The sequence below is a fragment of the Biomphalaria glabrata genome, chromosome 10 (assembly GCF_947242115.1).
Source record: "Biomphalaria glabrata chromosome 10, xgBioGlab47.1, whole genome shotgun sequence".
NCBI classification, from domain to species: Eukaryota; Metazoa; Mollusca; class Gastropoda; family Planorbidae; genus Biomphalaria; species Biomphalaria glabrata.
The window spans coordinates 43,066,086-43,089,645 of record NC_074720.1 but is presented as its reverse complement, the minus strand read 5'-3'; the positions used below and the strand labels follow the sequence as shown (position 1 = coordinate 43,089,645).

Below are 23,560 nucleotides of genomic sequence, written 5' to 3'. Positions count from 1 at the left end.
GTGATTTTGAATTTTGGGATTACTAGGGCGCCCTTAAGTCCAATTTCAGTTTTCTATTTCCAGGTGGCTTAGTGATAAAGCGTTTCGCTTCCAATTCTTGGGTCCTGGGCTCGTTGAAGATTGTGATTTTGAATTTTGGGATTACTAGGGCGCCCTTAAGTCCACCCAACTCTAATGGGCACCTGACTATTGTTGGGGAAAGTAAAGCTGGTTGGTCATTGTGCTGGCACCCTGCTCGTTAACCACTGCCAAAGTTTGACCTTAACACCATCTGCCCTATTGATTGCATGTTTGAAAGGGAAACTTTACTTTAGGGAGACACCTATCCATTGGTCTGCTGAGGCACCATACAAGATCTGTCAACCTTCTTTCTCCATTCTTCTCTGTCATTTAACTTTGATAGAATTTCATTCTGATGTTCTTTCTGAAAATATTGAAACCTGCCTGGGTGGACCACTTCGGGTTTGTGTTTCCAAGTTTGTGTGGAAACACAAACTGTCTTTATAACCTTATTTATTTTGGTATCTTTAGGGCACATCTGAGTCCACCTAGTTCTGATGGGTACCTGATGTTAGTTTGGGAAAAGTAAAGGCAGTTGGTCATTGTGCTGACCACATGACACCCTCATTAACTGGGCCACAGAAACAGATGACATTTATATCATACGCTTTTTTTTTAAAGCTGTTCCTCACTGCCATACATAGTGTTGGCTTAAGTTGGGTTGCAGTGGTAAATTAATGCATGTGGTGAATTCAATTGGGGCATTCAAAGAGGGTCTGCTTAGGGGGAATTAAATTCGGGCCTTCAAAGATTGAGTCTCATGAGTCATAAGGTAGTGTGCAGTGTCTACAGAGGATTACAATTCACAAGCGCCTTATGCTTGGTAGCTTTCGGATTCTGCGATCTTATCTTATATAATACGGACGTTACTTCAAAAAAAAAAGAAGATGATTACGTCCTAGGCGTCATGCATTCAGTCATGCATATTAACCAATGACCTAAATTCTGCTAAGTCACTGTTTTTTCCTCAGGCAACCCATTCCATGCTCTAATAGCGCTTGGGAAGAAGGGGCATTTGTACAAATTTGTCCTAGCATATGGGACGAGGAATGTGCCTTTATCTTTGTGTCTTTCTGGGTATGTAGGACGTAATCATCTTCTTTTTTTGAAGTAGCTTCTGTATTATATAAGATAAGATAAACAAAGCTTATCTAAGGGAAAGTGTTCCACATTTACAACTATATGACGTGGAAGCTGATTGGTTAATTATTAATTGATTCGGTTTGAGAAATGCTGATGTAGGCTATAATTAGAAGTTCAGCGTCACATTGCAAAGAATACAATTCTGGTCAGGCAGCTGACACAAAATTATTTAGTGATATCTTCGGCTCTTACAAAAGGGCATAGGCCTATATAGGCCTACATTACACACACACATATAGGCTATATATATATTATCTATCTATCTATCTATCTATCTATCTATCTATCTATCTATCTATCTGTCTGTCTGTCTATCTATATGTATCTATATCTATCTATCTATCTATCTATCTATCTATCTATCTATCTATCTATCTATCTATCTATCTATCTATCTATCTATCTATCTATCTATCTATCTATAAATATATATATAAATTTTATTTCGAAAACGACTCTTACGGTTTTCTTTAAAATTTCAAGGTAGGCCTGTGTGTATATGGATGGGGGAAAAATCTCAATAACTCATTCATCTGAGACACGGGTACTTTACAGAGAGCAACTAATATAAGACTTCTTGAACGCTTTCACCAAAGATGCTTGCGCTCTATCATGGACATACGGTGGCAAGACCGCACTCCAAACAGCGATGTTCTTGCCAATGCCGGTATGAACTTCTTATAGTCCGACGGTCACGCTGGGCAAGGCACGTATCCCGTATGGAGGAAGAACAATAATATGCCAAAGGAAATCTTTTTTTTATTGAGCTGAAAGGTGGTGGGCGTAACAGAGATGCCCCACGGAAACGTTTCTTTAGAATACTAACGCAGTGTTTTTAAGTCTCTTTGGGAAAAAAATGCGCTATTTTACTTTATTTCAAAGTGCATATGTTTACCCTATAACGTAGAGATTTTGCATCACCTGATGTTTCGTAAAGCCATAATGAATATACTAATTGCAATATTAAATGTCTCAACATAACCAATCGAGAAGTTACACTGCAAAGACTAAGACTTTCTTCCAAACCAATAATAGGCCAATTACAAACAGTATTGAAGTGTTGTTGTTTTTTCTACACTGTTGGGGGACCTGATAATCTTTCTACAGGACAACTAATTGTCATGTACAAATACATTTAGACCTAGAACTAACAGAACACAAAAGCAACAAAAATATTTCCAAAATGACTTCGGGTATAGATCTATATCTATATATCCTATTATTTCCTTATGAAATTAATGTCACCTGGTACTAAGATTATAGATTCCACGAGAGTTCATAATTATGCATGTCAGTGAGTGGGAGGTGGCTTCGTTTCACTAGATGTCTCTTATGTGTGTAGATCTACAAGATGGCACACATCAGGATTAAATTCCCGGAAAGAAAACATTATTCTAGATCTACACCAATGGTTTAAATCATTAAGTTATAGTTAGACTTGCTTGTAACATACTCAACTCTAAAATGAGTATTAAGGCTTTTGAACTTGTTTCCGCCATAGAGCGGGTCAAATTAATGTCCGATAAAGCCAAAACACAGGTAAGAATTACTAACACTAACACTTAACACTACTAACACTACAGTGACTGAGTAACACTAACAGTAACTTGAGTAAGGATTAGACGTCTAGTCCTCTAGTCTATTATTATTAAGAAATACGTTTTCGTCAGAGTCCCAGAGATAATAGATCTAGAGACATAGATCTAGACTCTAGACATTAAATAGATTAGAGTCTAAAGACACTAAAGTCTAAGTGAAGTCTAGTGTCTAGTTAGTAGTCAGAGTAGTAGTGTCATTACTCCCTGCTATAGTGCTATCTACTATAATCTAGATCTAGATCTACTATCTAGAATCTAGACCAAGACCTCCAGAGTCCATACTTCATTATCTTCATACCATGGCTCCAAGTCCAATACTTATCTAGATTTATATATATATATAATTATATTATATTTTATATAATTATATATACTTTAAATTTATATATTAATGTATATAGATCTATTAATAGATTCTAGATAGAATAGATCTAGAGTCTAGATATTCTAGGTCTATACTCCATAACCATACAGGATTCATTTTTAATCAGTCTGAAATTTCAGTATTCACTTCAGTCATTCATCTATTTCATTCAACTCATAGACATTCCTTTATGGAACTTACAACATCAACCACCTGTTAATTTAAGCCCTTGTTGTGGTAATAGGGTCTGCTTAACCCCTAAAGCGCGTGTGGTAGCTTAGCCTCCATACATTGTATTTCCATTTTGTATGCACTCATTGTAAAACAGCTCAGCACTTTAAGGGTTAAGGTGAATTAAATTGGAGGGTCATTCAAAGAGGGTACGATGACTCGACAGTTATTTTTTTTTTATTTGAAAATTTAAAGATGGGTGGTTGGAAGTTGGAAGATTGTAGAGATGGAACTTTCTGGTTAGGCATGCGTGGTCATTTCTCTGTAAATAGCTTGGTCTGTGCTTCCTTTTTTTATAATTGCTGGCTAAAACATAATGTCTGGTACCCATTAGAGCTGGGAGGTGCCCTAAAGATCCAGAAATTAAACATCCCAATCTTCACCAGGATTTGAACCTGGTACCTTCTGGTTTGGAAGCCAAGACGTAACCACTCAGCCACTGCACCTCCAATCATGTATTTTTTTTTAATTGGGCATTTTTGGGCATCAGTGTAAATCTTGCTGGACCATTGGGTCACCACACAAAATTTGTCGACCATCCTCCATTCTTCTCTGTCTTTGGCCTTGGATAAAACCTTTTTAATTGACAGGCCCATCCATTCTTTTATGTTGTCTTCCCATTACGTTTTCTGTCTTCTTCTTTTTGCTGGTACTGTTCCCTGAAGGAAGGTCTTTGCAAGCCCTGAAGACCTTCTAATATTTCCATAGAGTTTTAGTTTGTGTTTTTTTACAATAGTTAGAAGGTCATCGTGGGGTCCAATCACTGTAGTAACCATGTCTCTAATCTCTTCGTTTGTAATGCGGTCTGTAAATCCTTCTGTAGCATGTCAATTCGATTGCTAGGATCCTCCTCTTTAGCTCTGCAGGCAGCGTCTAAGACTTGTAAGAATGTGGCTATGACCAGGCAATGCATCAGTTTGACTTTGGTGTTGAGAGCTATGCCTTTGTCTTTCCATATTGTTTTGAGTTTCACAAGTGCTGCTGTGGAGTGTGCAATTTGGGCCAGTAGTTTGGGTTTGGTTTCCTCATCTGAGACTTGTCAGCTTTTCACCTCCAATGCTGATGCCCCTTTTTAAGCCCTGTTGGCTATTGGTCATAATTTGAGTTTTTTCTGCATTTATTTGCATACCATATGCTGTGCAAGTCTTGTCTATGCACATCACCAAGTCAGCTAGTGCTACTTCTGTCCCTGCTAGGCCATTTATGTCATCCATGAAGTGAGAGTTAGTTCTTCCAATGTTATACATTATCACAAAAGCAATAAAGATAAAGAGATGCATTGCCATGGTTACTTCTGATTAAGTTTAAAATTAATGTAAACATAAAAAAGAAGTAACATATATTTAGTCAAGAGTTTTTTGAATGTCAACTAAAAGAAAAATCCTCACTAAGTGAACAAGATTGCTTTATTGGTTCACAATGTTTGATTACATTGGTTATTTATAGTCCAGATGTATTCTAAATTGTAATACTATTATTTTTACAGATTGAATGCCTTGATGTGTGTGGGAAAAATATGTATATAGGAACCAGTGATTGGTTAGTATCTTGTTCTTTTTTTTTTTTTTTTTTTTTTAATATATATATATATTGGCTAGTTCTGTTGATAATGTTATATCTGAATTGAAAAAAAATGCCTTTTGCTAGCCAACCAGATTGGTTTACTGAAATATTATAGAAATACTCTTTTAGTAGTAGTTTTTTAATGTTTGTTTATGTTTGTAATCTAAAGTATTCTTATTTTAAGTTAGTAAGTTAGTATTGCATTTAATGTTGGCCGGGGGGGGGGGTGTTCCTCAGGCTTTTCTATATAATCCCCACATTTTAAGGAAGATCAAGAAAAAAAGATCAAGATTAGGTTTAAGTTCATTCTTGTAACTAAAGAAACGCCAAGTCTGAGAATAGCTCTAACATTGGACTTCTATGACACCTGTGCATGGGCCTTCTATTTTAATTTCATAAAACTGTATTTAGGTGTTGTAGTAAACTAAAGGTAAATCTCCCGGACGAGCCCCCAGATGTCAGAGTTCAAATTATATGCTTGGCTCTTGTTCTTGTGTTTCTTGACTTGGTTCCTGTGGCTCACTAGGGGTTTCACTTATACGAACAAATATTACTTGATTCTTAAATTCTTCAATTCTTAAATATTACAACTAAGAACAATGTTCTTAATACACATCAACTCCAGATCTCCAAGAATATAACAATGAAATTTTAATATCCAATATAGCTCAAAAAATGCACAATAAATATGAATATTAATTAACAAACACTAGTCCAGGAAGTAAACGTCCAACCTTCCTGGACCGGAAGCAAGACCTTACTAACTGAACACACTCTCTCACACATTCAACGAAACTTAATCACTCAGTTCACAACACGTGCAACACATTCACAACAAGGGGATATAACAATCATACCAAAATATCAAAGTAACATTCATTCTTGCCATACCTCCCCCTGACACCTTTCAATAGTCAACTAAAAGTATCTCTTTTAGATCAGAAGTGGGGGAAGATGATGTGAAGCTTATTTGATTCTATTTTCTATGATGGTTAACCAAGGTGTCATGTGGCCAGCACAACAACCATCCACCTTTACTTCCTCAACATATGTCCTGTATCCCTTAGAGTTGGGTGGACTCAGGGGCATCATTAAAATCCTGGAGTTCAAAATCCTACTCTACACCAGGATTTGAACTCAGGGCGCCTTGGTATGGAAGTCAAGCACTTCACCAACATGCCCCATATTTAGGTGTTATGCTGCTATATTAGTAGATAGAACTTGTGAATAGACCTACTGTTATTTTCATCAACTGTATTATTGTCTTTGAAGATTATTATTACTTTGATTTTACATTTTAGCCTGCTTTAACTGTCATATAATACCATGCATGTTTTTTCTTTCAGTTTTGTGGTCCACTACAGTATCGAGGAAAAAACTCAGTCTAACGGAAGAGTTACTTTTATAACTGAAAAACAAGGTCATAAGTTTTTACTTGTGGTAAGAAATGATTTTTTTCTTATTACTTTTGTACAAGGCATCTTTATCTTCCATGCTCTAGCAGTCTTGGTGCTCGCCATGGTCCAATTTATCTAAGAGGACCAGTGGGAAGAGGAGGTATCTGGAAGAGGGTTTTCTTGTTACCTTTAGGCGTTCGGCAAACTCAGCTCGGGTCAGGATTCAAATTCTAGCCCTGTGATAGTTAGCTTAGCGATTTACACCACTCAGTCACACATCCCTTTTATAATTAATTGTTTAATGGTTAGCAATACTTATACATTCTACAATTTATACAATAGAATTATTTTAATGTTCAGAAATAGATCAGTCATTCTCCTTGGGGTTAGCAATACTTAATTGCAATTAGCAATACTTAAACATTCTACAATTTATATAATAGAATTATTTTAATGTTCAGAAATAGATCAGTCATTCTCCTTGGGGTTAGCAATACTTAATTGCAATTAGCTATACTTAAACATTATACAATTTATATAATAGAATTATTTTAATGTTCTGAAATAGATCAGTCATTCTCCTTGGGGTTAGCAATACTTAATTGCAATTAGCAATACTTAAACATTCTACAATTTATATAATAGAATTATTTTAATGTTCTGAAATAGATCAGTCATTCTCCTTGAAGTCATTAGTAGTTTGTAACTAATTATTTGTTTGTTAGCTAGTGTTTATTTGTTCCACTATAATAGTAAAAAGTTCCCCTTTCGGACCTTGCGGTTTATTGGGCAGATGATGTAAAGGTCATCTGATTCTGTGGCCTACTATTAACGAGGGTGTCATAATAATAACAATAATAGGACTATTTTGATTTTCAGAAAAAGCCAGTGGTACAGTTACGAGGAGCCTCTGCCTTGAATCGTATCATGGTTCTTTGTGATAACACTCTCACCTTGCTCAATATGTTTGATTTAGAAGTAAGTGGAGACTGTATGTCTAAGTTTTTAAAACTGGATAGGATAGTAATTTGGTTCATAGTGTCGAGTCTGTGACCTATTTCGACCAGTTTCTAGAAGCGAGTTCAAACCAGTGCAAGTGTCCAGCGTAAACAAGTTAATTTTAGGTATCCAATCAAAGAAAGAGGTTAAGGGAAAAAAAAGCACACGTCAGCTTCTAGAAGGTCAAAGTTACTAAATTAATTATCTGAGAAGGTTCCATGATTCTGGAACGTACGATCCAAGAAAGTATAAATTAGGGGAAAGTCAGTTAGATGGGGTCCTCGCATAGTAGTAGTTCTTGTAGAGCGATGGTCCTCGCTCAGTCCTCGATTAGTAATAAGTTTTGTGATATTAGTGGGTCCATTAGTTAAAGTTTTATTAGTTGAAGTTATACTAAGTGAAGTTTTATGTATCATTTAAGTTTTTTTTATGAAGTATCCAGTCAAGTTGTTATTGAATTGAGAACTAATTTTATGTGAAAGTTGAAGAAGTATTATTAAAGAAGTTTTAAGAAAATACAGAGAAATGTTTCTTTCTTCATTTCATTGAATTGTCAAGTTTGAGAATACAATCCTCAGCCAGTTCATCACACATAGTATGTTCAAGTTTTTGGCATTAAAAGCAACAGTAATTTTATATATGGTTAACTTTGTAGCATTAGACAGGTCATATTGTATGACTATAAAATATTTAGAATAAAAAATAAAATAAAATAGTTTATTTTAATCTAGCCACTAACAATGGTATTCTAATAAGGAGTGACTGAGTTGAGAGCTTGTGACAAAATATGAGTAATCCTTCTAGAAACATATGTAAATTACACATCAAGAGAAATTAAGTAATACAGGGTTTCCCATTTCAGACCTTCCTATCCATTGGGCAGATGATATCAAGCTCATCTGTTTGTATGGCCAATGGTTGAAGAGGTTGTCATGTGCAAGCACAATGACAACACATAATACTTTCATTTATATATGTCAGGTACAAATTAGTGTTGGGTTGACACATAGTTGCCCTAAAAATCCCAGAATTCAAATGCAAGACCCCTTGGTTTGGAAATGACTTGTAAGTTTTGAAAGTTCTTTCTGAAAGGAAGATTATTACATCCTAGTCCAAACCTCATGCCGGACAGCAGGAAATAGCGATGGGCAGGTTTCAAATTCTGGCCCATTGACAGGACAGTTCCGAGTTCATACTTCCTCTTCTAGCCAGCTTTTTTGCTGCTGAGCTGTGAGCTCTTTTGCAGACTGTGCCAAGGAAAAATGGTGTGCTGTTCTCTTCAGTTGTTCAGCACTGCCGTACAGGGTGTTGGTTATGTTGGGCTATAGTGGAAGTGGGGTCTGCCTAAGGTAGATTAGGAAGAGTCATTCAAAGAAGATGTGGTTTACAGTTTCATAAAGGTGGGCGCAGTGTCTACAAAGGTGTAGGTGTGTGGGATTTATTTTGTTCAGGTGGTAATTTAAACAGAGGTGTGTGTCCTGTTCTTAGTTGGAAGATTGTAGATTGCTCTTTGCGGGGGAAAAGTTAATACTGTCCAGTTTGTTTTGCATTGGCATCTTTGTGCATCTGAGTTCATACCACATGACCACACTGCTATCAAAGTGCTATACAGTTTATATATAAGATCAGTATGAAACTAAAAGATGGGGAAAAATGACAATATTTTAAACATTTTACTTAGATCTATGTACAACATGAAAAGTAACATTTCAACATGTCCCATGAGATGCACATTTGTTTCCCCAAATCACTTCTCATTCTTTGTTTTCCTTTCTCAGCCAATTGTTACCGGTGCCAAAGTGAAAGGCGTTGTGTGTTTCTGTATTAATGAAAATCCACTTCGAACCAATCCTTTCAGTGTTGAGGTGATTTTTTTTTTTTAAACAATAATTATATAATTAAGCAAAGGTTTATTTATAGTAAAATAAACTTGTCTGGGTATAAATGGTAAAAAAATCTTGGTTTATAGGCTAAATAGAAATCTGAAAAGCTAATGGCATTTGAAAACAAAGTCCAGACTATGCAAAACAGGTATATAGAATCCTGAATGTACAAAACAAAGCTGTATATATATTTACCTTTATAAGGTAAATCTAAGGACGACATTTTCTTCAAATGTTTGATTTGTGGCCCTGATTTTAAGATCCTCACTTCTGTTATTTGCTATTTTTTTAAATGTATTTTCAGTACTCCTAATGTTATTCATAAATATTCCCAGTGGGAATTCTTACCTCTGTTTGATCAATCTTAATGTCATGTAAATAATGTCGTCTTCAGATCTGTGTGGCTCTAAAGAAGAAAGTTATCCAGTTGTACACAGTGACTGAAGACAGACTCATACATCTGAGAGATGTGAATGTACCAGATCTGCCTCTGTCTCTGGTCAGTACTGCAGATAAACTTTCAATTGTAGAGACAAAGGGTCTAAATAATTTAGCGATAGCTCTCATTAAAAAAAAAATAATAATATTAATCCTAATAAGAAAAAAAAAGACGTTTCAATCTGTTTGAAGCTGTTTCAGCTGTTTCTTGGTTTCCGCAGGGAGTCGATGGAATATTTGTTTGTGCTGCATTGACCTCGCAATATTGCATGATTGACATGGATGGGGGTCACATCACAGAGCTGTTCCCTATTGATTCTGAACAAATTCATCCCGTAATCAAACGAATTAGCAAGGTTTGTTGGTAATTTTTTTTTTTAAACGTTGCTTTAAATATTTATTGCCTTAAAAGCGAATCTGATGACATTAAAGGGATGAGAACTCGTTACTTTGCATTTCTTTTTAGGAAGAGTTTTTGTTAAGTGGCCCAAGTGCGCTTGGAATATTTGCCACATCCGCTGGAGTGTCACAGCGTCCACCTATGCAATGGTCAGATCGTTTGACTGCAGTCTGCTTTGTTCATCCTTACATTCTGGCCATGAATGATGAATTTATCACAGTACATAGGTCAGTGCATAGTTCAAACACTTAAGCAGTAGGTCTGCATCGTCTTTCTTACTTTTAGTTGGAGATTAGTGTCTTTCACATAAAAATAAATATAGAAGACACTTTCAAGCAAATGGTTTCTAGCCTTTTTTGTTTTCATCACTCCCTCATTTAAGTGAATCTAAGTGACCCAAGACCTTGAAGAGGCTTTTACAGGGGACTTCACATTAAAAATTGATTGTAGGGTTGGAATCTATGTATATTTATTTTATATGAAACATGGTTTACTTGGTACTGTTTTGTTTTGTAGGGATAATTTGTATACTCTTCTAACTTATAAACTTACTTAAAAAGCCAGTTTGATACTCTAATATTGTAAAAAAATAATTAAAACAAGATATTGCAAGATATTATGTAAGATTATAATTAATTAACCTATGTCATTACTTTATGATTACTTTAGCATATTAGACCAGCAGCAAAAACAAGCTATACCATTCCAAGGAGGTGTTTTTCTGGGGGATTTTGATGGAAGAATATTTGTAGCATCTGGTAGAGAAATTTACTCTCTAGTGCCAATACCTTTTGAAAAACAGGTTTGTTTGTTTCACAAGTTTCTGAGGTTCCTTTAGAAATAAGAATAATTACGTTTTAGCCCAAACCTCTGGCAGCTAACCTGCAGCTAATCTCCTGCAGCAAACCTCCAGCAACTAACCTTATCCTTTTTATTCTTTGCTTTAAAAGCTGTATAATCAGATGATTCCTTATCTATAAAGATATGCAATGTATTTCAGCATGCCATGAGCTCTTAGTAGTTTTATCAGTAATTTTAGTTCGGTAATTTTAATTCAGTCCAGTAATTTTAAAATGTACTTTTCTTTTCTGACTATGACATTTCTACAATCATTTAGTTAACTTTATTAATAAACTACTTCCATTAATTTTAGTCTAAAATATATTTTAGATTCAAGCTCTACTGGCAGACAAGCGTGTCACAGAAGCCTTAGATTTGGCCAGGAATGCAAACAAAACTGGCATGTCTAGAGATAAATTCCTAAAAGTAAGTTGGTCAAATGCTTCTGTCAACTTGATTGCTGTATTCCTGGTTAGAAATGTTTATCCAAGCAATTTAATTCTAGATTCTTCTTGGCTGTTTCAGATGTTTAAAACAATTCAGCAGCAAGCAGCATTTATAGAGTTCTCTCGTCAGCAGTTTGATGAAGCCAGTCAGCTGTTTAAAGAGAGTTCCATAGATGTCCGGGAGGTAAGCCAGTATAAATAGTTTTTTTAATTCAGTTTTTAATTCAGTTCAACACTTGTTGTTGATGCTAATGTAATAGAGTTGCTCCACCTTAAATATAATTAAACCAATAGTGTACCACTGCAAGTATGATACACCCAGCGATTAACAACTGTAAATCAAATAAAGCTAGTAGTATGCTTCTCTAAATATATAGTAATCTACAGCTTTAAGAGTAATTTCATGGCTAAGGCTCAGATAAATGAACATATCCTATAAATGTCATGGAGAATTTTTTTCCCATAAAGAAAAGTCACAAGACAAAGATATAAAGAAAAGTCATTTCCATTTTAAGTTTAAATCTAAGTAGATACTACTTGCTACAACTATGTCAGGTACCTATTAGAGTTGAATGGACTGAGGGGCATTCTAAAAATCCCTAAATTTAAAACCAATAAGATTCAAATCCAAGACCCTCTGTTCAAAAGCCTTATGCTTTACCACTCAGCCGCCATGATATTTCAAATGTTGCCAACACCATCTCTGGTTGTTATGAGAGACCAAGAAAGAAATGAGCCAGAGTTTACTGACTATGTACTATTAAAAAGCATCATTGAAGTCCATAGAAAAAGTACTCTCGATAGTTGGTCAAGATTTCATGAATAATCTATCCACAGATCATTTGCCTCTATCCTCACTATCTCCCAGCCCACTCAAACTTCACCCGATCAGTGCCTCCACTGCATGAAATAGCTGATATTAACCAACTGTCAAAGTCGGATGAAAACCTGAAGGCAGCTTACAAAGATTTTCTCAAAACTTTTCTGGAGGAAATTAAAGGAACGAATTTCGCTCTTGGATATAAAAGGGTAATTCAAAAGAAAATACAATTTGAAAATAGTCTTTAAATAATTAAAATATATAAATTTATGTTTTAAGTAATCTGTCTGTAAAATTGGATTATCTATACAAGAGACCAAATCTACATATGCTTAAAGCTTTATTTTGGTCTTATAAACAAATAAAATGTCAAGCATCTACATAGCAAGGTTAGATGATAACTTGTCAGTCATTTTGTTGATGACAACTTTTGTAAGTTCATGCTTTAGCACAGGGGTTCTCAACCTGTGGGTCGCGACCCCCTTGGGGGTCGATTGACGATTTGCCAGGGGTCGCCTAAGACCATAGAAAATTATTAATTGTTAAAAATTGTTATTGTCTATTCTTCTATTGCTGTGTGTGTGTGGGTGGGGGGGGGTCGCTGAAGAGTGGGGGATTGTAAAAAGGGGTCGCCGATCATAAAAGGTTGAGAACTGCTGCTTTAGCAGATCTTTGAATGTGTGATGTCATACATGCCCAGAGTGCAAACAGTTTTTTTTTATTTTCAGTTTTTAGCTTTCATAAAATTAGTCACAGGTATAGAAAAAGTAGACTTGGTTCTTTTGAAAATCATCCTCAATTGAAGACCTTTGAAAAGAAAAATGATTTCATTCCATTGTTTTTTTTTATTAGAAAACAGCAAATTTTTTTGTTTTGTTTAGAAAATGACCTTTATTTATGAGATGCATATTTTTTAATTACCACTAAAACAAAAATGATTTCATTCCATTGTTTTTTTTTATTAGAAAACAGCAAATTTTTTTGTTTTGTTTAGAAAATGACCTTTATTTATGAGATGCATATTTTTTAATTACCACTAAAACAAAAATGATTTCATTCCATTGTTTTTTTTATTAGAAAACAGCAAAGTTTTTTGTTTTGTTTAGAAAATGACCTTTATTTATGAGATGCATATTTTTTAATTACCACTAAAACAAAAAGTGAAACAGGATCATGTTTTATTTAATGTATGTCTGGGGTCTCTTTACTTTCAGTGTGATTGAGATATTTAATGTATATATGCATTCTGTTTACTTTGATTGTGGTTGAGTGATGTCAGAGTTTTTCTACACTCTAGGAAGTAGACGTTGCCTTACTGAAGCTGTATGCTGAGTTGATGCCAGAGAAACTCTCAGAACTTATCTCTGTTGACACTGGTTGTGACCTTGGCGACTGTGTGGAGTGGTTGGAGAAGTACAACAGGCTACATGCCCTTGGTCTGTTGTATCAGAGACACGGAGAAAGTGACAAAGCCCTGGGTGTTTGGACAAGGTAGGTTGTTACATTGCCATAAGTACTTAGAAGTAGATATATTTTAGATCCGAAGAAGCAGCGTTGTTTTTTTGCTTTAAGGTCATCAGCCATTTAGTATTTTCTCATTTTGTAGCTAAATTAAACTTTTGTCTTCCAGATTGGTAGATAGCCAGACTAGTGATCCTTCTTTCCCAGGACTGGACTTTGTTGTTGACTTTTTAGCCAAGTAAGGTGTTATTAAGCTTCCAACATTTAAGAGCTTGTAATGTAGCTAGCTGTTGAAGACACAATTTGTTCAGTGTAGATGAATTATTACTTTTCATCATTTGCTTTTAAAACTTAATATGCATATTCAATAAACTATTTCTAAAACTATTTTAAATGAAATTTGTGTTAAACAATCAACATAGTTATATCTTTTTTTTTTTTTTTTTTTTTTTTTTTTTTTTTCAATGTCATTAATCAGCTTGACAGATCATGAATTGTTGTGGAAGTATGTGGACTGGATCTTAGAGAAAGATGAAGAGCTGGGAGTCAGGGTAAGTCAATTCATGTCTCACGCTCATCAATGGTGTCAGATATTACGTTCAATCTTGATTGTGGATGTCAGATGTCAAGATCTATGAAGATGCTATGATGAATGTCACGTTGTAGATTATCTTGATCTGTATCACACCATCAATGATCGTGATTGCCGAGGATCTTGAAATAATCTTTCAATAAGATGATCGTATAGAAGTAGCTAGATCTATGTTGATAATTCGATCATTCAGAATGTTGCCAGTTGATAAGAGGATCATCTAGATCTAGGAGTTACTATTTGACAGTATGATCTAAGTATTTTATTGTATTCAATGAAGAAACTTCTCTTCGTCCAAAAAACAATTACTTAAATTCAGAACTTGAAAAAGCTATTCACAAATAATTACAATGGTTAAATGTACTTGAATAAAATAACTGATCTACACAATAATGTAATATACATCTGTATCCTAACACGTTCCATACAAGACTGGCGGTCAAAATCCCAGCTTAACAAAGCTTTTGGGCGCTTTGTCATGTGACTAAATATCTAATTTCCGCTTGGTTAAAATCTGACCAATAAATGCAGCAACAATCAACACCTCAAACCAATCACTTTTATTCTGACACATAGCTCTCCGCGTGATACAGCGTGAAGGAATTTCCCGAGGTCGTTGACTAACTAAATATAGATACTGTGTACGTGACACCATGTAACATAAAGAAAGGTATTTCAAGGCCTTATGAAGGTATTCTGAGTCATGTGATCAGGTACTGTAAGTCATATGACAATGTGAAGGTGCTAAAAATCTTGTAACAATATGGTGGTATTCAAATTAATGTAACAGGTATTTCTACCCATGCTTTACCTCATTACATGCACATTTTAGATTTTTAAAACGACAAAGTTTTGTGTGTTATGTATGTAAACATCATATGGTTTGATAAAAGCAATGTCTGTTGAGGGTGCCTAGTTTAAATCTTTTAGTTCATTGTTAAGATGAACTCTAGCTTAAGTATACTTTCGATAGTCAGGCCTAGTTTTTTTAACAATGTAATTTTTTTGTATCAATTTTAGATATTTACAGACCGTCCAACTAGTGAAGCCCAGTCGGAAAGACTCCGACCAGAAATGGTCATTGATTATCTTCACAGATTTCCTAAGGCTATCATAACATATTTAGAGTACCTGATCTTTCAGAGGAAACTTGAAGTAGGTCTAAACATTCTATTAGGTCAAAACATTCTTTTAGGTCGAAACATTCTTTTAGGTCAAAACATTCAATTAGGTCATAACATTGTATTAGGTCAAAACATTCTATTAGGTCAAAATATTATATTAGGTCAAAACATTCTATTAGGTCATAACATTGTATTAGGTCAAAACATTCTATTAGGTCAAAATATTTTATATTTTAAAATTAAAATGCTAGTTTTATGTTTGTTTACTTAAATCTGTATTTTAATTTTAAATTGTGCCCTGTTCACCCTTATCCCCTACCACCTTCTACCAAGCGCATCCCCTGGTGGCGGATAGGGGAAAGACCCTTAGATATAAGGGTTAGCTGTGAATAGCAAATAAACAGCCGCGGACCAACTGGTTTGCAGTCACGGAGGATGAGGTGAAGTATTCCAGTGGTTAGAATATTTACTAAAAAACATCTGAGAAATCCAGGGAAATGATGGCAAAAAGCGAGTATAGGGCACTCTAATTCTAAACCTGGGTAGATGAAAGTCGTTACCTAGGGATAGCAGTTCATCTAGGAGAGAAAACTTTGAAAATAAACACTTTGCAGATGATCTGGGATGATCAAAGGCTATGGGAGCACACCCAGAAAGAAAAACAGGCTGAAGTCGGAATCAATGGGCCTCCTGGTGCCTAACACATTGACACGCAACATCATTCTATTAGGTCAAAATGTTTTATACTTTAATGTTAAAGTGCTAGGTTTATGCTTGTTTAGGTAAATCCGTATTTTAAATTGTGCCCTGTTATCCCTTATGCACCTCCATACACCCCCCGTCCCCCATTTCTACTACACTGGAACATTGCTTAAAGGGTAAAATTTGTTGTGTTGCAGAGTCTGACAAGTAATACAAAACATTTTTTACAAAGCTTATATCAACTCACTCTGTCTATCTGTCTGGGTGGGATCTGTCTGTCTGGGTGGGATCTTGTTCACATTGTTTCTTCCACTTCCCGTTCTCGGATCAAGTGGAAACTTTGCACCACATGATTTCCTAAAACAAATTAACTAATTAGTTAATCAATTAGTTGTAATTTCTTTTTTTTTGTTTTATATAGAAAATGTACTAAGTTAAGGGGAGATAAACTCTTGTGATGAGAATTAGGTCATTCTCAGAAAATTTTAAATTTATTTATTTAGACTAGAAAACTTTTCTATTTGTTCTTCTTCTTCTTCTTCTTCTTCTTCTAGCCAGCTTTATTGCTGCTGAGCTGTGAGCTCTTTTGCAGACTGTGCCAAGGAAAAAAAGTGTGCTGTTTTCTTCAGTTGTTCAGCACTGCCGTACAGGGTGTTGGTTATGTTGGGCTGTAGTGGAAGTAGGGTCTGCCTAAGGTGGATTAGGGAGGGGCATTCAAAGAGGATATGGTTTACGGTTTCAAAGGGGTGGGCACAGTGTCTATTTGTTATAAGAACTTGAATAGATCAGTGGTTAGCATGTCAGCCTTTCATACTGGAGGCTTGAGACCTCGGGTTCTTAGTAGAACTCAGGTAACTTTCTTTCTTTCTTTTTTTTTTTTTTTTTACTCTTTTTTTTATTGGCTATATTTTGCGTGTTTCCCAGAAAGAAAAATACCACACACATTTAGCGGTGCTCTACTTGGAGGATGTCCTGAAACTGATGGAGTCTAACAATGTGAAGAAAGAGGAGCTGGACATAGCCAGGTCAGTGATTCGATATAGCTAGATACTTTGCTGCTTTAGTCTGACGCATCGCTCGATATACCCATGTACATAAACTTATCTTTTATGGACAGTCCTTAAAAAAAAAAATTAAAACGCAGATCTTTTATTAATCTAGTTGTTTGTGTTATTGGAAATTTTTCAAACTCTACCAAGTTATACATATATTTCATGCGCATATGACACTTGGCAAAAAAAATATTTTTTTTTCCTAGAATATGGAACAAGAAAAATGTTTTGATTTTTAAGTCTTTTTAAGGATTTTATTAGCATATGTTTTTGTACTCATAAAGCTATGTTTTTTTTTTTTAAATTGATTTTTCTTTTACTAATTAGCATTTTTATTACACTTTTTCATTTAACAATGTCATGATAAAAAGTTTCTCCTTTCACACCTTGCAATCTATAGGGCAGATGATGATAAGGTCAACTGTTTCTTTGGCCAATGGTTAACGAGCAGGGTGTCACTTGGCCAGCACAACAGACAAACCGCCTTTACTTTCCCCAACTAAAGTCAGGTATCCATTAGAGTTGGGTGGACTCATGGGCACCCTAAAAACCTAGGAATTCAAAGTCCCATTATTCACCTCTATTTGAACCCAGGACCCCTGGTTTGGAAGCCAAGCGCTTAGCCACTCAGCCACCGCACCCCTCGTGATAAAATAGACCACGAATAATGTGCCGCTCTACCACTTGGCAAGATCTGTTAGTTAAGGTGTTGTTTTTTTAATTGATTGGTCCTTGGCACTGTTTGCTTTCAATGTAGTTGTGTATTGTCTCCATTAACTAATATCGTCATATTTTAAAAATAATTTATTTTAATACTTGTTTCCTCTAAGGTCTAAGTTACGCCACATGCTACAAATGTCCAACTTGTACAGAGTTCAGCTGATTTTAGGCAAGGCTAAAGAAAAAGACATGCACGCTGAATGTGCTATACTTTATGGCAAGGTAAAAGATTTTGTCCTTTTTTTAAAAACTTACATGACTTTCTTTAGCAATCCAATCAGATCAAGAGTTTTGGCGATGTCAAGGCTAGAGGAAGTCTAGAGTCCACCCAGCTCTAATGGGTACCTGACATTAGTTGGGAAAAGTCAAGGAGGTTGGTCGTTGTGCAGGCCACATGACACCCTCGCTAACCGTAGGCCACAGAAACAGATGACCTTTACATCATCTACCCTATAGGCCACAAGGTCTGAAAGGGGAACTCTACTCTACTTTATAGTGAGACATCTGCATTGCAGGACAATGTTTCATTTTTGAAATATCTACTTTGTTGGCAGCCTTGTAGACCCTTAATTGGTTTTGAAAGTCTATAATTTCTATTTTTCCTTTTAATGTACATTTAATATGTGCCTTGCTGACAACATTTAATTGTTCTCCTTTGTAGGTATAAGTCAGTTAGTCTTAATGTTGACTTGATATTTTTTTTTCCCTTTTTTCATTCTGATGAAAATTCTAAATGGGAGAATGTCCAATGTGAATGTAAATTGTTAATTCTCAACAGTAATGACTTAATTCCATTTAACTATTTGAGCCAACGCTGCCAAAAATTATTTTCATCAATGGAATCATCTTGACCTTTTGACTTGACCCATTTCGCAGACTTTAATCTGCACACCCACTAAAAATGACCTCTTGTATGACACCCTTCACCACTAGCTGGGCACTGACCTGGTTTTGTGTTCTTAGCCACAATAGCAGACATACAATGACAAACATGAACATAAAATCGACAAATTTGTTTCTCAGCTGGAAGAACATGACAAAGCTCTTCGTATTTTGGTTCACAAACTCAAAGATTATGGAGCTGCGGAGAACTACTGTCAGCTGAACTCCCAAGGGAAAGAACCAGGTTATAGAAAACGTTTATATCATGTGCTGCTGAGTGTGTACCTGGATCCATCTTACGAGTGAGTCACAAAGATGTCTTATTTTTATTTTAAATTACTTTTAGTATAACAAATCTTTCACTCTATGATCATGCTCGGTGCACTATGGTCCAATCTCTTTTGTGGATCTTTCACTCTATGATCATGCTCAGTGCACTATGGTCCAATCTCTTTTGTGGATCTTTCACTCTATGATCATGCTCTGTGCACTATGGTCCAATCTTTTTTGTGGATCTTTCACTCTATGATCATGCTCTGTGCACTATGGTCCAATCTCTTTTGTGGATCTTTCACTCTATGATCATGCTAAGTGCACTATGGTCCAATCTCTTTTGTGGATCTTTTACTCTTTCAGCATGCTTAGTTAATTTTGGTCCAATCTCTTTTGTGGATCTTTCACTCTATGATCATGCTCAGTGCACTATGGTCCAATCTTTTTTGTGGATCTTTCACTCAATGATCATGCTCTGTGCACTATGGTCCAATCTCTTTTGTGGATCTTTCACTCTATGATCATGCTCTGTGCACTATGGTCCAATCTCTTTTGTGGATCTTTCACTCTATGATCATGCTCAGTGCACTATGGTCCAATCTCTTTTGTGGATCTTTCACTCTATGATCATGCTCGGTGCACTATGGTCCAATATCTTTTGTGGATCTTTCACTCTATGATCATGCTCGGTGCACTATGGTCCAATCTCTTTTGTGGATCTTTCACTCTATGATCATGCTCAGTGCACTATGGTCCAATCTCTTTTGTGGATCTTTCACTCTATGATCATGCTCTGTGCACTATGGTCCAATCTCTTTTGTGGATCTTTCACTCTATGATCATGCTCAGTGCACTGTGGTCCAATTTCTTTTGAGGATCTGTGGTGGAAGTGGATAACTTGTACAAGGTTTCCGAGGCGCTTATCAAACACATTCCATTCGAACTTGAGCCCCCTTGATAGATAACCGACTAGTTACTGCCACTTTGCCACTAATCATGATTTCATTGTAAACTTTGTTTTGAGTTGGACTAAAATTGAAGTCTAGATCAAGTGTTTTTATAGAAGCAAAAGTTAAAACCCAGTTCTGTAACAGCTTAAGTTAAATGATATTCATTTCCAGGGCAATGTTTCAATGAATATCTTTTATTTAAAAATGTTAATTAGGTTATGAACATTTAAAATTAAATGTATAAAGTTCTGCCAAGAAACATAATTTAGGCTCAAAGGGCTATGAGAACATAACATAACATGCTAACTAATTTCTTAAAAAAGTTTGAACAGGTTAAAAAAAAATAGCCAAATCTTTATACTTTCCTTCCTTCTAGAAAAAAAAGCCATATCTAGATAAAAAAAAAACCCAGCCAAACCTAGATTAAAAAAAAAGACTAACCTAGATAAAAAAAACATTGCACAAATAGTCAATATGTTTAACAAAATATTTATTCCATAGTGGCAGAATTCAATTCTTTTTTTTACTAAACTCATTATAAGTTATGTTGAACATTTTCCAAGTAGATTAGTAAAATGTAGTTTGTGCAAGATCCATGGTTTACTTTGTGTCCTCAGGAGAAGAGATACTTTGGTGGCACCTGCCATTGCTTTGTTGAACAGTTCAGTCGCTGACTTTGATACATTAAAGGTATTTCTTATCATCGTGTGAACCTTGATACCTGCGCTTGAGACCATTAGGAAGGGGGCGGGGTAGGGATGGCTAGAAACGTTTGGAGAATAATATATCTTTCAACATTTACAGGGGAAAAAACTGAGAAAACAGTTTTTTTTATTCATACCTCCATTAACCAAAATTAAGTTATTCTAAACAATAGTTTAAAGTCAAGGAGCAATTATACATAAAAACACACAACCATAAACATCACATACAAAAACAAAACCTAATGAAATACTCATAAAGACACAAAGATAAAAGCACATTCATTGTTCCATATGCTATGACAAATTTGTACAAATGCTCCTTCTTCCCTAGTGCTATTAGAGTATGGAATAAGTTGCCTGAGCCAGACAAGAAAACCAATTACTTGGCAGTGCTGAAATCATTGATTAACATTTATCTAGGAACATGCGTAGGACATAATCTTCTTATTTTTTGAAGTAACGTCTGTATTTTATAATATAAGATTAAAAATAAATGTACATTTTTGTACTTAAACAGCTTTAGATACTTTGTGAATATTCTGCAGGGTCCTATAGTAATACTATAAGCGAACCTCTTCTGTACATCATTCTACTCTTTCCACCTAGTGAAACAGCTGTTCTGTAACCTGAAGGAATCACAGTAACCTACACATTTTTACCCTTTTGGAAATACACTAGCAAAGCCAAAAGAGGGACCATGATCCCTTTTTCTAGAGTCCAGAAATATGCGCTCAATGCTTGACACATTTGTTGTCTCCCAAGACAGAAGAAGCAATATTTATTTGTAGCCGCAATTTAAACTGTAATGAACTACCTGTACGAGTCTTTTTGAATAATTATCTACCTTTGTAGTCCTCCTCTGTTGATTATTTTGTATTCTCCTTTTGTTTTGTTTTTTATTATTCGTAAGGTTCTTCACCTTCTTCCTGACAACTGGTCCATTGGACTTCTGTCTCAATTCCTGACGCGAGCTATGCGGATGGGCATGCACAACTACAGAATGACCCGGATACAGAGAATGATGGCCAGGGGAGAGAACCTGTTAGTGAAGCAAAATTTCATTGAGATGCAAAGGGAGGCAATTGTCATGAACGATGAAAAGTGAGTGATCAGTATTTTGTTGCATTATTGGTTTCATTCCTTTCAGTTAACTGTTTGAAGTTATCAATATTTTAAAACCTTTTGATCATTATTAGTTGCAAACACAAGCAGCAATTGTTAGTAAAAATCACTGCACCTGAAGACTCTTCAGAACAAAAAACTAACAAGCAAAATATAAAAAATACTTTTTTTTTAAACACAGCCTATATTAAAAAAGGGTGAGGACCATTAGATTGCTTCCATCACTCATTATTTGCAAGGTTTATCTACCCTTTTTCTAAATACATCAAAATTAATGACCACTTAGGAACTAATTGGTTAATTTTTTTAATGATTCATGTGTTGTCTTTGACTATGAATACTTGTGCAAAATTTCAAAATGATTTGAGAATGGAAAGAGGGAGAAAAAATGTGTAAAAGAATCCACCCAGACAGTGTGAGATGGTATAAGCTTTGTAAAAAGTAAAGTTGCAATTTTGCATAAAACGCTGAATTTACAACTACAATAAAGATCTATATTCTGTCTATTTTCAGAACGTGCGCTGTTTGTAATAGAGCCTTCAACGACTCAACATTTGTGCGCTATCCAAACGGAGTTATAACCCATGTCCATTGTGCCAAGAATAAGTATGTTTGTCCTGTATCTGGGAAACTCTTCAGCGTTGGCAAAAGATGACAGAGCGGGTGATGATGCTTTATGTTTGTATAGCAGAATTTATAGACAAGAATTTATAGTAATGACACTGGCTAGCATTTATGGACACACAGTCTTCAAATGATTGGTCAATGACATTGTTAAATTATTATACTCAATTGTTTTTCACCACTAACTATTTAAAAATGCATTTTGATATGTCACCAATATTTGTTACAAAACATTTGAACAAAAGTAGCTCCCATTGAGAATCCTAGTCTAACTAGTTTAATTAGTTACGCTAGTGACTTTTAGTAGTAAGCCTGTTGTAAAAAATTTTTTCTGTGTTGATTCATTTGTAATCTTTGTCTAGTCTAGTTGACTATAGTCATCTGCAATCAGTGTGGTAATCTGACTGTAAAATTGTAGAGGTTCTTATGCTAGACATTCTCTTGAGTACTAAATTTATGATCTCTTAGCAGCGTCTTCTTCTTCCTTCTTATTTTTTCATGTCCAAGAGTTCAGACCAGTATTCCTATATCTGAGATGAACCGTGCAGTGGTTTCCAGATCAGGCAGTTCTCCATACAGTCCATTTCTCTATTGGAGGGTTTTGGGTCCAGACTCAACATAATGTTATGGCATGATTAGGAATTAATTAATAGTTTCTTCCTTCTTATTTTTTCATGTCCAAGAGTTCAGACCAGTATTCCTATATCTGAGATGAACTGCGCAGTGGTTTCCAGATCAGGCAGTTCTCCATATAGTTTTTTTTTCTCTGTTGGAGGGTTTTGAAGCCAGAGTCAACATAATGTTATGGCACGATAAGGAATTAATTATTTGTTTCGGAATTAGGGGAAGTTTTGACTAAGTGACAATGATGTTACTGGTAAAACAAGGATAGGGTTTTAGAGTCAGAACTAAATAGAAGTCGGCGTAATTAGACTACTTTCAGTACAATGTAGAAACAAATAGCATTTTATAAATGTATAGAGGTAGATGACATTGGACAATTCCCTTCATTGCTATTAAACTTGTTCGACATTGAGTATCAGCGTCGACTAACTTCTATTGATTGTTCGGCCTTTTGGCGGTGTTATTGGATTACGTATTCAGTTGAGTTTTTACCTCCATTGGGTTTATTTGCATTAGACACAGCAAAGCGCCTAACAAGTCCTAAATTT

The 23,560-nt window shown here is 35.3% G+C and overlaps 1 protein-coding gene across 1 annotated transcript; it reads left to right on the top strand.

Moving 5' to 3' along the window:
* The first annotated feature begins 2,510 nt into the window (after positions 1-2,510).
* On the top strand, positions 2,511-23,377 carry LOC106056809 (transforming growth factor-beta receptor-associated protein 1-like). The gene is made up of 22 exons (XM_056045172.1): positions 2,511-2,742; positions 4,883-4,935; positions 6,306-6,399; positions 7,236-7,334; positions 9,134-9,220; positions 9,633-9,737; positions 9,898-10,032; positions 10,143-10,303; positions 10,746-10,878; positions 11,247-11,342; positions 11,442-11,546; positions 12,200-12,391; positions 13,480-13,673; positions 13,813-13,881; positions 14,122-14,194; positions 15,256-15,390; positions 16,986-17,086; positions 17,944-18,055; positions 18,857-19,017; positions 20,556-20,628; positions 21,553-21,743; positions 22,278-23,377. The coding sequence occupies exons 1-22, from the start codon at positions 2,668-2,670 to the stop codon at positions 22,417-22,419; spliced, it is 2,586 nt and encodes an 861-aa protein (XP_055901147.1). The 5' UTR covers positions 2,511-2,667; the 3' UTR covers positions 22,420-23,377.
* The last annotated feature ends 183 nt before the right edge of the window (positions 23,378-23,560 follow it).

Bases quoted from the DNA above. Each gene is read 5' to 3' on its own strand.
- LOC106056809 (XM_056045172.1), top strand. From the start codon at position 2,668: ATGAGTATTAAGGCTTTTGAACTTGTTTCCGCCATAGAGCGGGTCAAA. The intron at 12,392-13,479 runs GTAATTCAAAAG...TCTACACTCTAG, and splicing joins TCGCTCTTGGATATAAAAGG to GAAGTAGACGTTGCCTTACT. The intron at 18,056-18,856 runs GTAAAAGATTTT...TTTGTTTCTCAG, and splicing joins GTGCTATACTTTATGGCAAG to CTGGAAGAACATGACAAAGC.